Source organism: Saccoglossus kowalevskii, chromosome 22 (genome assembly GCF_978046115.1).
Source record: "Saccoglossus kowalevskii chromosome 22, keSacKowa6.1, whole genome shotgun sequence".
Taxonomy (NCBI): Eukaryota; Metazoa; Hemichordata; class Enteropneusta; family Harrimaniidae; genus Saccoglossus; species Saccoglossus kowalevskii.
In genome coordinates this window covers 19,359,406-19,374,952 of record NC_140662.1, presented here as the reverse complement: position 1 = coordinate 19,374,952, position 15,547 = coordinate 19,359,406, and the positions used below count along the sequence as shown (strand labels likewise).

General features: G+C 35.4%; 1 protein-coding gene and 1 long non-coding RNA gene across 5 annotated transcripts in view; one reads left to right on the top strand and one right to left on the bottom strand.

Annotated features, from left to right (window-relative positions):
* Positions 1-15,547, bottom strand: part of LOC100368448 (trafficking kinesin-binding protein 1-like) — a 79,492-nt gene that overhangs the window by 31,437 nt on the left and 32,508 nt on the right. Inside the window, exon 1 of one of the 4 annotated variants that reach the window (XM_085495638.1) lies at positions 12,419-12,606. The exons of 2 other annotated variants lie outside the window; for them this stretch is intronic. In XM_085495638.1, the coding sequence (XP_085351764.1) occupies positions 12,419-12,494 (76 nt within the window). In that variant the 5' untranslated portion in view covers positions 12,495-12,606. Of the gene's footprint in view, positions 1-8,341; positions 8,513-12,418; positions 12,607-15,547 lie in introns of those variants that run through there. One more of the 4 variants, XM_085495639.1, reaches the window with a different exon arrangement.
* LOC146729103 (uncharacterized) overlaps positions 2,234-15,547 on the top strand; it is a 47,366-nt gene continuing 34,052 nt past the window's right edge. Inside the window, exon 1 of the long non-coding RNA XR_014928203.1 lies at positions 2,234-2,316. This is a non-coding gene — a long non-coding RNA (uncharacterized LOC146729103). The remainder of the gene's footprint in view (positions 2,317-15,547) is intronic.

Genomic DNA, 15,547 nt, shown 5'->3' with positions numbered 1-15,547 from the left:
GCCTGAGTAAATATGCTAGCGAAGTGTAGTTCATTGAACGTTAAGTGGCAAATTGATTATGAATGTTAATGTTTCTGTGATATCTGAATCAGTTAGGCCATGTAAAATACATGTACATGTAGAAAAGTTTCATATGATCTGACTCAGTCCTGCCCAGGTGGGCAGAATTACATGAAGGTTTCATCTATGATTCAGTCCTGCCCATGTGAGCAGAATTCGGTTTCATATGATTCAGTTCTTCTGCCCAGACAGAAGAAAAACAGTGTCGATGGTCGAATAATTTTGCAACACAAATTCTTGTGAATTTTGGAAAAGTTTGTAGCTGTGAAAATTTCTTCGAGGCCCTAAAGAGATGAAGTCACAGCAAATTTTAAAAAATCTTGTCTTCAAGAATGATGTTGAATGATCAAATAGCATAAATTCTCAGCAAAAATTAAATCATTTGATGTAGTTTGGCAATGTTTCGCAGAATGGTAAAAAAAAAAAGATTTTTAATCTGCTGCATATTCTGGCAGGATTTCGGTGGGATATGTATTCAGGTATTCAACTGTAGAGCTACAGCAATAGAATTTCATCTTTTGTCACAACTTGGGGTCATTGTTCGATAAACGGTGTTGTTTTTCAACTAACATAGCAATGTTGATTTGGTTTGGCTTAGAATTGACGTCATACTAGGGTTTACGTGCAAAATCGCTCAGTAAAAATGGCGCACAATAAACTGTTTAACTCGGGTTATATGTGTGCTACAGCGAACTGATGATGGCCGAACGTCAAAATTGGAATATGGTAATTTAAGTTATATTTGTATATTTAATGGTATGTTGCAATGCATTGTGGGTTACTGTGTATGTTACATATTAACGAAATAAAGGTTAATTACCAATAAATAATCGTTAACATACTTCGACAAAAGGATGAATTTGATTTTTTACGAAACTGTAATACAAGATTGAGCGAAGTGCGAAGGAGTATGGTATTTTTGCATGAGTATATACGCGAGTCACTGGTATTCAACAATGGCCGCAATTTATTTAAATAAATAGGTTTTGCGAACATGCACTTAAGTTAACAAAGATAACAACAGACCTTCCCATAGGCTATATGTAAGTATACAGACAGCTGGGTGTGGTGTGATAGCATAGATTCATTACAGAACGTCCCAATAGGTGTGGCCAATTAGAAATGACAACCAAATTATTGACGAGATGATTTACATAAAGCACCATTCAGTTCTATATTCTGGCGTCATTGCGTGGAAAAACATATTTGTGGCTGCTAACGATTTATTTTGATGTTTATACTGCATAATAGAAATAATTTGTATGGCTAAATGGATCTATAAAACTTACATACATACTGTCGTGTTAACCTTTTCACCACCAGTTCCCTCTTTTCATCACAAATTCACAAAACAGTCCTGTTTACGATCAGCGCTTTCTTTCAGACAATTGGGACAAATATGGGAAATTTTTTGAGTTAAAACTGAAAATTGACTCAAATTTTGTCTGTTGGCTCCAAAATTAAAGTTCATTTTCAGAAACATTGAAGAATTATAAGAAAAAAGTGCAGAAAAATGAGATTAAGGCTGTCATCGCATTTTTTGAATATATTATCCAAAGCAGACACCCCAACAGACAGATGAATACTGTGGAATACTTTATTTTCGCTGAAAAGGCTTTTTGGGCGTTTTGTATAGAATTTATTATCACTGATTTTTGATGAGTTTATATATATTGATGTGAATTATAGGAAAAAAAGTATATTCGCTGGATTTTATTTTCACAGAATCAACCCTTCAACGAAAATAGCGAAAATAAATTCCAAGCGAAAATAAAGTATTCTACAGTATATAGATATATAGAGTTCCAACCTAGTACAATGTATAGTGTATATATTCATTTACAGACTTCTCACACAAGTTTTAATCATGCAAACACATACATGCTGATTAACGCTGTCACTTATCTGGACAGTAGATGCAGATATACAGGAAAGCTGGGAAATAGCCTACAGGGATGGTTTTATCACCATTTAATGAATTCTCTCTTAAAAAGGATGTTTTTGTTGGTGAACTATAAATCTTCAATAGTTGTGACAAGGATAAGGTACAGGGTGAATGGGCATTAAAGCATTGACCCACTGTATTGTTTAGAAGAGACTGCACAGAAAAACATTATAATATTCTAAGGGAAATGGACATATCAAGAGTGTAATGACCTCTTACATGTTTATTGTCAAAGGCAGGCATTGTGACTGTTCTGGGTACCAGCCATTAAGCAGAATGTCCAGACTGTAATTCATTTGCTATGTACACTGGTAAGGTAATTCAATTTATTTATTTGTTTGTTTATTTATTTACATATTACCAATGTGAAGGATGATCAAGAGAAAAAAAAAAGGGGGGGGGGGTCTCCTGAAAGTTTTTTAAGCTTAAAAGTAATTCACTGCCAATCAATAACGTGGTCACATGCCAACAATATTAAGGTAGTCACTACATAAGTGGGTGTATTTTTCAAATGAAATATACTTTAAAAAAAATATTATAAATTTGTTCCTGGCTCCACTAAACCATGCATGTATAGTTGACACGTACCTGTTACACAACCGAGCATCAGACAAAAAAACGGTCGGCTAGCTCACACAATTGACAACAGTCTGTATTTCAATAAAATCACTGGAGAAGAAAGATGACATTTTTGCTCCATTTTATGGTAATGTCTTTGTGTATAAAGACTTATACTGTATAACAGACACACCACTGCTCTGGTCAAACATTACGAGAGGAACAAAGAGTTTCAGCCGGAAGGCGATTATTATAATCAAACTGACTACGTGCAAATTATCACAACAAAAATTGCAACAAGTCAGAGTATTAAACTTTCAGTGACATCGGTGGTTATTATTGTATGCAAGATGGTGCATAATATACACGTACCTGTGTTACATGTAGAGGAATAATAATATCCAGACTGTATGGTAGAATAAAGACACGTATATACAGACTCATAAACTTAACCCTAATCCTCACCCGAGCCAGTCAACTTTTGAACCATTCACAAAATTAAATTCATAATTTTTTTTAGATTTGTTTTGAAATTTTGATTCAGACCTACAGACAATATAGAGAGATGTCCATTTGTTTTGAAATTATCCCAAAAAATTTTGAAAAATACATAAAAATAGATGAAATGTTGGACCACGATTTTGGCGGGAAACTATAAGGAACTAAATGGGTTAAGGTTTCCAATTGAACTTCAGCTGTCACTCTCAACTTTTCCTTTTTAGATAAACATTGTTTTTATAAATGTTATTTTTCTTAAATAACCCATAGCTAGGTTTTGGCTCAATTTTTACAAACAAATATTGTCCGTTTTGCCTAATTATTACAAAACATCAGAGACAAGCACAGCCTGTCAGCTGATATAGCTTTGCTTTTATAGTTGAACATTTTTCTTTTACTAAAAATGATAAAAATATTCAATAAAATTAGAAAAATAAATCTGTCATCAACAAAATAAAGAAATCTGTCAGACATCCACCCAAGAACATATGAAAAGAAGAAGAAGAAAATCACATTTTTCACCAAAAATGACAAAAATATGCAAAAAATTAGAGAATGTCAGCACAAAATGAACAACTGTGACTGAGATCCACCCAGGTGTCTACATATAAAATTTCCACTGAAAATTACAAAAATAGGAGAATTGAAGGTACATGTACATGTATCGTCACAAAAAAAAAAAAAAAACTGACTAAGGTGATTGGTGATTGGCTAAACAGGTTGGTGATTGGCTAAACAGGTAGGCAACTGACTAAACAGATTAGTGATTGGCTAAGCAGGTTGGCAATTGGATAAACAGGTTGGTGATTGGCTAAAAATGAAAATACATACTAAAAACCAAAATAAATACTGAATTAGCTCTATAAGAAATGCATCCGTGTGCATTGGAAGCACATCTCCAATAGAATAACAAATAAACCCAATTCAACACTTTCTGTTAAAATATGAATTGAATTTACTGTAGAAAAATGTTATTTATTTAAGTACATTCATTACTGATAGAGCCAATACAACAGCAAACTTATATAATGAAAAGACAAACACTAGGATAAAACCACTGAGAGGGAAGGAGAGAGGTGAAATATGTGTATTATTGTGAATACTTGTATCAATTACACTTTGCAACTGTACTTGATACCCAATTTTAAAACTGCTGAAAACAAATTAATCATAAAAGCTCAAATACCTCTACTGTATTGATGGAAAATTTTTAAAATTAACATTTAAGACTAGTCTATTACACAAAAAGACTGTGTGTATTACAGCTCTGCTCTTTGAAATTACCGATGTGAAAGAATTTTGATCTACAGAAACAGTGAAAAGGCGGTGGTCGTCGTGCAGCACGTCTTCAATGTATTTTACACGTGTTGTGTACGTCGCTATGATTCCCATATCGAACAGGACGCAGCGCAACGACCAACGCCCTTGCAATTATAAGTAACTAATTTTATAATTAATATTTAACAAAGTAATAACATTCAGACAAGATTGAACCATAGAGGGCACTATTGACAGTCTGTCTTCAACCCAATTATGTACCCAATCATAAATGACTAGTGACCAACAACTGCAGGGTAGAATTTTGGAATGAATATTTAAATAGGTGCGCTGTGATTGAATGATGATTGGCTACTATGGTAACCTCCTTACTTGTATATCAGTACTTTATATCATTTGTTTACAATCTTGGCAACATTGATTTCAACGATAGCTGGTACATGCCTGTTTCACGTGATAACTGCATGTCTCAACCTGACATAACAACATGCAAATTAACCTTTTCACCACCAGTTCCCTCTTTTCATCACAATCTCACAAAATAGTCCCATTTATAAAATGTAGTCTGTACTTTCCTTCAGAAGATTGGGACAAAAACATTGACTCAATTTTTGTCTGTTGGCTCCAAAATTAGGGTTCAAAAGTGCAGACAAATTTGGAAGAAAAATACTTGTGGTGAAAGAGTTATTAAGGTAGTGCAATGTGGTACAGGTTCATAGATAGCAATGGAATGTTATGTAGATTATGTTTTGACAAAAATGAACATCATGCCAATACTTTCTGAGTTCTTACAACAATCTTAGTGGTATGCCCTCTGTCAGGAATCCAAAGTTTAATTTATTTCCAAGTATTACGCCCTCCCTGTTAGGCTTATAAGCTTTTAAATGCATACATGATTTACATAGAAAGGGGAATACTTTGTGACTTGTTATAGGTGGAGAAATAAAGAAATACTTAATACATATATTGCATGCACGAATTGTTACATTCTTCGCAAGGGGAGCAGCCTGATTGGACGACAAAGAATTTACCTGGGGTGAGATTTGTCTCCAAATATTATGGTACCGAAGACTTGATTCTCGAGAATCAGAATGAATTTGAGGTCAATAAAATTAGCCGGGTCAACAAACTTCCACATAAAATTCCTCTGTACTTCTTCCATGTTTTGGCGAATCCTTACAACACACCATAATTTTTGTTTAGATAGTGGTCCAAGTTAAAGATATCACCAAAAGGGGTAATCCTTGTTTTTATTTGTTTGACCTTTGAACCACAAAAGTCAGTTTTTGTTACCTTTCAAAAAAAATAAAAAATAAATATTTGGATCTGTAAGCAACAGAAATTATGCACATTTGGTGAAACTAACAAAAAAATTATCAAAAATATTAAACTATTTTTTTGTGGAAGATGCTAAGGGGCAAGAGCAGGGAATGTGTTATCATTTTTGTATAGCAAATCCAGATAAGAAAATGAACTGGAACTAGCAAAATATTCTGTTTACAAATGGGACCCTCTCTAGTACTAAAGTAGGAGTTCCTCTCCAATATTGGAGGTCAGTGAAGCAGAATATGGGGTTAACGCAATCCATGGCCAAGAGATAGTTTCAGCACTATCGCTGTAACCTACTACACTGAATGGAATTCTCAAAACCACAATTTCCCCTTAACACTGAGCACACGCTAACCTCAGAAACAAACAACAGGTTAGCCAACCACAGGCGTCAAACCCGCAATCTGCGATGAACACGCTATTTAATCATTACTCTACATATGATGAGGTTAACAAACAAAGAGTCTAGCCTCCAATCTAATCAATCTATAGTATTCAATATTTCGTTGTTGTTGTTATTTTCACATCAGGTAAATGTCTTCTATACACTGAGGTGTATGAAAGTAACAAAACGGAGCCCCACAAATCTCCTGATGTAGGCAATACAGTCTCAGATTTTCTTTCATTTTCTTGGGTTTATGACTACTTTTTGCTAGTTATTTTTTAAGTTCATACAAATTCATGAAGTTGGTTGATTGGGATACAGTGATGGTTTCACTTTAGGCGTTACACACTGTGATTCATGAAGTTGGTTAATTGGGATACAGCAATGGTTTCACTTTAGGCATTACTGTGATTCATGAAGTTGGTTGATTGGGATACAGTGATGGTTTCACTTTAGGCGTTACACACTGTGATTGATGAAGATGGTTGATTTCAATATAGCAATTGTTTTGCTTTAAACATTACATACTTGATTCCAAAATAGCAGAGATTTCACTCTAAGCATTACACTTTGATTTAAGATAAGTCAAATTATTGTCAGGTTTCCTGTATTATTGTCTGTATCACACACTTTTGAAGCTGACCAGCCATGGCCATCTCTATGAACGTGTGCGCGATTGTGTTAGTAAAAGTAAATAACCTTTAGTTTTTTTCCAAACCCCCCCCCCCCACCCACTGAAACTTAATTGATAAATTTTGGTCACGGTGTCAGACTACATTCGCCATTAAATACAAATTGATAATTGGACAGTAGTATTGCATAGCAGTTGGTTGTCGAGTGGGTGTAAAAAGACTTTACAAATGCACCTTATTTGACGCACATATTTACACTCGAACCAAACCATTTTCTCGTCTTTCTCGATGTTTTTTTTTTCCTTTTCGGTTATTTCTGTCCATGATTGGATAGAAAAAAAAAAACTACAAATAATCCAAGATTTTTTTGACTTCATTAAAAAATAGAATCGTTTTTGTAGGATGGAAACTTTTTGAGGTCAAAACCCCCCCTCCCCCAAACTTAAGCAAATAAGTTTTTTATCCGACATTGATCTTTTGACGTTGTCCCTTACATTGAATGATTTGATTGGGCGCACCAATCAGGTACAATGTACTTGTAACAACAATTCGCATCAATTTCAAATATGAACCAACAGATTCTGTCATCACATCATAGCTCTTTTTTTTTATAAATGTTTTTTGTGCCAGGCGACAGTTCCAAACATTGCCTGTCACTGTTGTCTCTCCTGACTTCCGAGCTTAACTGACATAAATACCCCACTTTGAGTTTGATTTCCTAACACACATCCAAACACTTGACTTCACATTCCGTTTTATATACCATGGAAATGCACCAGAGTATGTACCATTGTGTTTGAATCCATCAAGAGTGATTACAGATTTATAGTGGGAATTCTGCCAAGGCATAACAGTGAGGTGATGACCGATTTAATGAAACTTGGCTGGCGAGGATGATGTAAGATATTCAGATAACAAAAAGTAAATACTGAAGATAAAATCAGTGATAAATAGATAGATAGTGTCTCTAAAATAAAAGGGTAAATATTGGTGTCACAGAGACAGATATTGCAATTCATTTCAAAACAATCCTGTTGGAAATGTACAATAGAGCAAGAAGAACAGTTCTTTATAGGTTCTACGTTCTTTTTATAAGATATTTTTGTAGATTTTTTCATGACAAAAAAGTTTAGGTAGATTTTAAAACAAATCCTAGATACTGAATCTACCATGGGTCGGTCTATATTTATTTATTTAGACATGACACAAGTAAAAATCATAGAACCCATAGCTAGACACAAACTGTAGAACTTAGAAATAGTTGCAGTCGTATAGTTTTGTTTTATTCTATTCTATTCTATTCTATTCTATTCTACAATTAGACATCCCCACTGAAATTCATGCACCATAAATGGGACCATAAGACTGCTAGTGCTTCATGCTTATAGGCAACTCCATTCAAAACAAAAAAGACAGGGTCCACAAGATAAATATCGCTCTCAGTAGTATTAGACTGGTAAGCAATTCTATCTTCTAGCTAAAAAAAGAGATACATGTATGAAACTACTGACAAAGCTCACATATTTCAGTCTGAAACTTTACCTAACACCAAAGCTATCAACGAGATTAAATTGAAGTTTTTTTCTTGATGTAGAACCCAAATGAATGCGTCATTAACATTATAAAGACAAATAAATATAAATATATAAAACCTACACAGTTCTGTGGTAAATATATGCCCACCGATATCTTCAACCAAAATAACTCGCATTTCCATGTGCGTGTTCGAGATTTGAGACTGACGGAGACAGGTACCATTATCAAGTTGAATCTACCTTGTAATAACCAGACACACAGACGGAGCAACAAGTTGAGAGAAGCGCAACCAAAATCTAAATACTTTTCAAAGTTTCCAACCAAGCATATACATATAGAGGCGTATATTGATTTTATAGTTACACAATAACTTGTAGATACCGACACATTAATTACCAAAACGACGTAACAGATGGCATTTAGAACGATGCTTGTCAGTGCTCATTGGGTGAAATATCATCCTACATAACTACTTACAATATATATTCAAAGCAGCTAGACATAATGACCCTTCTTTATTAACATATATACTATGAAAAAGTAGAGTGGGTTTTTCAGCCTGTTATCTGCAATGCAAATTTGAATATATCCCACAATGCTTTGCACCAGATCCTAATTCACAAGTTACAAAAGCGTGCATGGTATGGACATTTTTAAATGATATATACATGTCCCAATAACACCACTACCTACTCACCACACCCCCCCCCCCCCATCCCCAGTACAAAATGCAGCTATCCCACTGAATCCTTTGAGCGTTATTGTCGACTTTTGGCACCAGCAAAAAAATTATTATGTTTGTGTACAGTCTTCTCTCCATGTAAAATGTTGATAAGAATTGAAAAAAAATGTTTGGATAAAATCTAAAAGCATTATCTAAAACTGTCTATATGAACCAAAATGATGAATCCAGACGTGTTGAAACATCATTTGCATAAGAAAAGATAAGATGTATGTCAGTTCAAACATACAAAATGTATAAATGTATCCCAGCATGCTTTGCAACATACATTTGTAACCACGTACATGTAAGGTGAAGAGGTTAGGGGTACATGTATAAGCAAATAAAGAACACTAATGCCAGTGTTTGTTACCATTACCATCTGTGGCCTCGTTTTTTGCGACACTTTTGTGACCTTCTACGTCATTCATCGAGACAATGTTTGTTGCCAAACAGCATGCACAATATTTACTTAAATATCTCTCATTTCATATATTTATTGTATAATTTATTGCCATTTTGAGTGGTATAAACTAGATTAGTTCAACACAAACTATTTCTGAGCCCCTCACTAGAATTTTTTCCTTCATTTAATTTTTAATTTTTTTTTTGATTCATTCATTTGTTCACTAACGCACCTCAACAACAACCATGCCATTCTGAGTTCATACATATATTTTGAGAAAAAAGAAGGTACATGTAGGTTGGGGTAGGAAGGAAAGGGGTGGGGTAGAAAGGAAAGGGTTTGTAAAAGTAGGACTAGTTCTGACCAAGCACTGGTCTGGCACAGTAATGGTCTGGCTCTGATAGAGCACTGGTCTGGTTATAACACAGTACTGGTCTGGTTCTAACACAGTACTGGTCTGGTTCTAACACAGTACAGTACTGGTCTGGTTCTAACACAGTACTGGTCTGGTTCTAACACAGTACTGGTCTGGTTCTAACACAGTACTTGTCTGGTTCTAACACAGTACTTGTCTGGTTCTAACACAGTACTGGTCTGGTTCTTACACAGTACTGGTCTGGTTCTAACACAGTACTGGTCTGGTTCTAGTACTGGTCTGGTTCTTACACAGTACTGGTCTGGTTCTAACACAGTACTGGTCTGGTTCTTACACAGTACTGGTCTGGTTCTAACACAGTATAGCTAGTATATTTCTAACCCAGTACTGGTCTAGTTCTGTCCCTGCACTGATCCACTTCTGTCCTCGACTGATCTGGTTCTTAACCATTCTAGTCCAATATAAGATCTGTACACAGTTCCCATTACGGAAAAATGTCTGTGTATATGCTTCATGATTAATTAATTGTTTACAGCACAATAAAACAGTAAAATAAAACTGTATGGAGTAGCATAGCCTCCTGTAAACCACCCTGTCATCCCCACTATCACAATGGTACAGCCATGATCATTTCTCCCACATTCAATAAGTAACTAAGCTACTGCAGGTCATCAGTGTGTCAAGGTGGTTCATTGGCACCAGGTACCAACTGACGAGTCTGTGGTTTCAGTTATCAGATGACCCTTTTTACTGGGTTACCCTGTGGTTATAACTAAGTCAACAAACACAAGTAATTTGTAATATTTTTAATTCGAGGTGTGCTTTCAATCCATCTACAAACTGACATGATTTAGTTTTTTTCACTTCATGACCCAACTATTCATTGAAATGCTTTACCACTCTTCAAAGTCATTGCAGATGATTATTTGTAAAAAATGTCACTTCCATTGTGAATATTACACATAATTTTCCATGGTGATATCCTGTGCCAGCACTGGCTATATTTACTGGGTAAGTCCCCTTGATATGTATTCTTAACATTCTAACTATTGGGTTCAAATGACACCAGTGTCTCAGGAAAAGAACCTTGATATTATTTATATATTATCATAGTTTCCCTACAGTGAGGCTCAAAACTCACTTAGCCTGGTGTTAACGCAGGCCAACGTGATGTTAGCTTTGCATTAATGCATTTGTAACACTCGCCCTGGCACGTTACCTACTCGTTAGCATATTCAGCGTTAATTGCTGTGCAGTTGTTTCTATTGTTCGTATTCAAATTAGTTTTAGAGTGTTCCATAAGAATAGAACGGAGGCATACAATTGTATATCAACGCATTTCGGTGATGAACATGAACACTTCTCAGTGTTAAATTTGTTTAGGAGGAACACTGCCCTACATCATAAGTGTCTAGTTCAGCTTGTGTAAAATTCAAAGGGTAGATGCCGCAGAAAACAAACTTTTGACTAGAAATTCCTTGAAGTTACTATTTGAAGGTCTGAAAAAATAATGGTATACCCAAACAAGTTTTTGAATTACGGCCCTCAGTTTTATGTATTTAGTATCAAAATGGCCATGACAAGAGTAGGGCTTAACATCATTGTTTCCATAGAAACATGTTTAGGTATTCCTCCTTTTTATTAGCTTTTTTCATTTTGAGGCAATGAAATTCATGCACTCTTAACTAAAAAAAATCAGGGTGGTATACGTAATTTATAGTACAGATGTCATACTTTATGCAGTTTATACAAGATGCGAAATTAACACATGACCGTGGATATGGATTTATATGCAACTTTTATTACCATGTACAGTGATGAAGACCTCACAAGAAGCGAACTATCTTGATTTTCGAACACTTGAAAGCAGTCACATTCTCAAGCAACTCAATCGAACATAGTTTTAACAAATATCATAACAGAAATGCCGAGGGCTATTGGAAATATTTGATTGCATAAACAGTGATGAGTGAAATTATCGCTGTATTCAAAAACACAAAACACACATATCACGAAATGAACACATTACAAAACGCACGTATCATGTTCGAGATGAACATAGATCGGTTCTTTTACAGACTCATTAATTTGCTTTAGGATTTCTAGAAATTTAGGTTTCTCTTGAGATTTTGTGATCATTTTGAAGTTGTGCGACTTCAAATTGTAAATGCCCGTCCACCAACGCGCATGAACATCACGCCTAATTAGCATACGACTCATAATCGTAGTTACAATTTCTCTGTCATTTTAACCATTGTGGTCGGCGATGTGATACAAAAGTTACATGTACAACCTGATATTGCGTATTTATATAGCTGGTTGATATGCATGGCTTCATGGGCAGCATTATCAACTCACCTTCGATTCACAGATACATGTACTAGCTCATGTGGTTTACTCATACGCGTACGAATGTACATGTATCAACCTGTTCTATGAACAACTACACAACACAGACACACCAACAGAATTTTAATCATAATGAGTGCAAAGGTCGCACACCACACCTCAAATATAGGTAATGGTTACATTGAATGATAAGTGTATCACAGGTATCAATAAACATAACAGCATACATCAGCGAGAATGGCTGATATCCCATAATACTCAATCTTATTTACATATAAAAGTATTATTGTGCTTGTGTACATTTACGGAAATAAAAGTCTGCATTATATCAGTAGAGAAAAATACCTTTTGACTGAAGCCAGACAATCTTCAACTGTTGCCATGGTGATAAGCTGATGATAGTGACGATTTTCCCCTCCATGATGTTCAAAAAAAATTATCCCCAAAATAAAGATTTGATTTCATTTTAAACGACATCCAGACAAGATATATTACGACAAAGAGAATAATGTGTTCTGTCTACAACGTCACTGATCAATGAATCATGACTCATCACTTATCTAGACTAGGCAAATTTTATGTGAAATGATTGCTAATGTGTAGTCATGACCCGTCTCGCTTTCAGAGTCAGTCATCAGGGCTCAAAATTACTCTCGCTGCAAGAAAGAATCGAACAACATCGCAACATACAACACTGCTTTGCTAGTATCATTGCAATACTGCTTGTTAAAACTCAGGGAAAAAGCAGAAACAAAAGAAATTGCTGCAGACTTTTACACTTGCATTTGTAACCTCAGACTTGCTCGTGTTTTCGCCCAGTAGAATATACTATTCCACTAAAGGGAAAGCACTGCTCAGCAAAGTACACGTAGGTCATTCTTCATTACATTCTAGCTCATGCATCAACTACCGCGGTACGCATACTGTTTAATCTTTTCACCAAGTTTGATGAAACACATGCCCCAAATCTGGTTCTGGTTCTTGACTTGTCAAAACACCTGATTTTCAATTTATGATTAAAATTATGGCCAGTCAGCCAACTTTGACTGAATAACAAAATCAGTGCACGTGCATAATTAGGTATCAGATAAGGTATTAAATATGTGCAATATATGACGAAAGTTGGACATACAGAACTGAACAGACGCACACACAGTCGCAAGCACAAATGAATGCATGCATGCAAGAAAACTAAAAAAAAAGTTCTTCCTTCAGGCTTTGTCTGAGCAGGGACAAAAATATAAATGTTGGTTTCATATATGTGTCTACAGATGTGGGTATAAACAACATCAATGCCTAAAGTGAAAATAATATGCTGTTAGGCCAGAATAAAAATATTCATCTGACTCGCTCGCACCTGCCTGATCACATTTTGTGTTTCAATTTTCTTAATCACATTCAAAGGCATTGTTTACACCAATGATAGGCTGCTGTAAATGGACAAGCAAGATGAACATAAACATTTAAAATCTAAAATCTCTGGTCTTGTCTTACATCTTTGGCGGGGGGGGGGGGGGGGGGGGATTTCCCAAGAAACGAAATTTGTTTTGTCTTGCCTTACGTAATAACACTGATTTACCGTATTTCTCTCTTTCGACACTAAGTGATCATCACGATACTGACCCTACACTGTTTTACCGTATTCCTATCTCTCGACACTGAATGATCATCATAATACTGACCCAACACCAATTTACCGTATTCCTATCTCTCGACACCAAGTGATCATCACGATACTGATCCCATTATTAAATTAAATAACTTCACTTTTTATTTTACTGTGGTTATTTTTCACCATCAGCAGTATTATATTTTTGAATATGTTTCAGTTTCATTTTTTACTGGCAAGCACATTGAATTCTGGGTATTTTGAGGGCAGCCAATTTTAAGGCAAAGTTTCCAAAATCTGAAATGGCAGAAAAGATTTGATTTAGGTGTATTTTAACTCTAAAATCATTTGGGCCTTCTTATTTAAAATCAGATTGCTTAATGTATTGTGGAAAATTCAGCTGAAATTGCTTGTCTGAGAAATAGATTTGATAGGTGAACGTACACGTATAGCGATGTTCAGAAAGTGATTATCCACAGATGGTACATATACATGTACCCTTTACCATGTATAGCCTTGTAGATTTGTAAGCTAACAACACTCCAAGACACACAGACATGATAATGAAATGAGATAATTCAATTTCATTACCATAATAGCCACTGAACAAATACACATTAGTTATGCAGGTTTGAATCTTTTGACTGTCGTCATAGTGATGCAGTCAAGTTGGAATTGTGCAGGTGTGGATGTTAGTGGTGGGTAGAAGAAAGGAGACAAGGTCTCATTAATATGGACCTTTCATATCAATGTAAGCCACTACTGCACATATATGCAATGCATCATGGGAGAGAACTTCCTCATGTATATAATGGTTAAACTATTATCACATTGGAAACTTGATTAAATGTAATTATTTGTAAATACTAGCGCTAAAATGGCACTAGATCTAGTACTTTTTCGAATTAGTGCTACCGTATTTATCCGGGTATAAGCCCAGGGTCTTGAACATGGAAAATTGCCAAAAAGAAGGGGTGGGCGTTTGCCAGGAGATCCCCGGCAAAAAAAACGAAAATTCACGAAAATTGACAACACGCAGTTCGATCGAACTGCGGCAGGGAATAGAACGGCAAATGAAAACATGCAACGGAAATAAATGAACAATATGCAACACTAGAAGTAGAACAAAAATAATGTATTGCTTATAATGTGACAAATAAACCAGAAATAATAAAAATCGACAGTGAGGAATCATTTGAATTAGGATTTTCCCGCCGACAAACACGCCCAATACGCATGAACTCAAAACGAATTAAAATGTCAGGGGTTAAACTGCGTGAAATGATTTCCGGTCTCGACAAATTACGAATCAACCGTCATACAAGATCAATAATAATTTACAAATTTACACAGTAAAAATTATAAAAATTCATAGCTGTTTGAAAAAAAAACTTCTCAGATCTTTATTTGTACGTTCATTGCCATCTTCGTCAAACTCAAAACCCTCAAAGTCCAAGTCGGCGTCACTGTAGCCGTCGAACAAAATCCCTACAACTTATTCCTGAAGTTCGTCGATATCGTCCCACACAATTTGGACTTAGCACTTTTAATCCACGGATTTCGCAGTCTGTCAGCTTGGCACTTTTCATTCATGTCTAATCATAATAAAGAGACAAGAAAAATGGGGTCCCTCTGCGGCGATGGCACACAATGCTTTTATTTACAGTCTAGCAATCATCTTTGACCTTTATTCATATGCTTTACTGATTGGCTAAGAATGACATCCCTACTAGTATTTCATCATAAAGGTCAAATCGTGACATTGCTTTTTTATCAGACTCGACGCTTATTAATCACGGTGAAAGTTATTATTCAGCAAGTTCCGACGGTTGGAGTGTCTCACTATATGGATATCGTGGTGGACT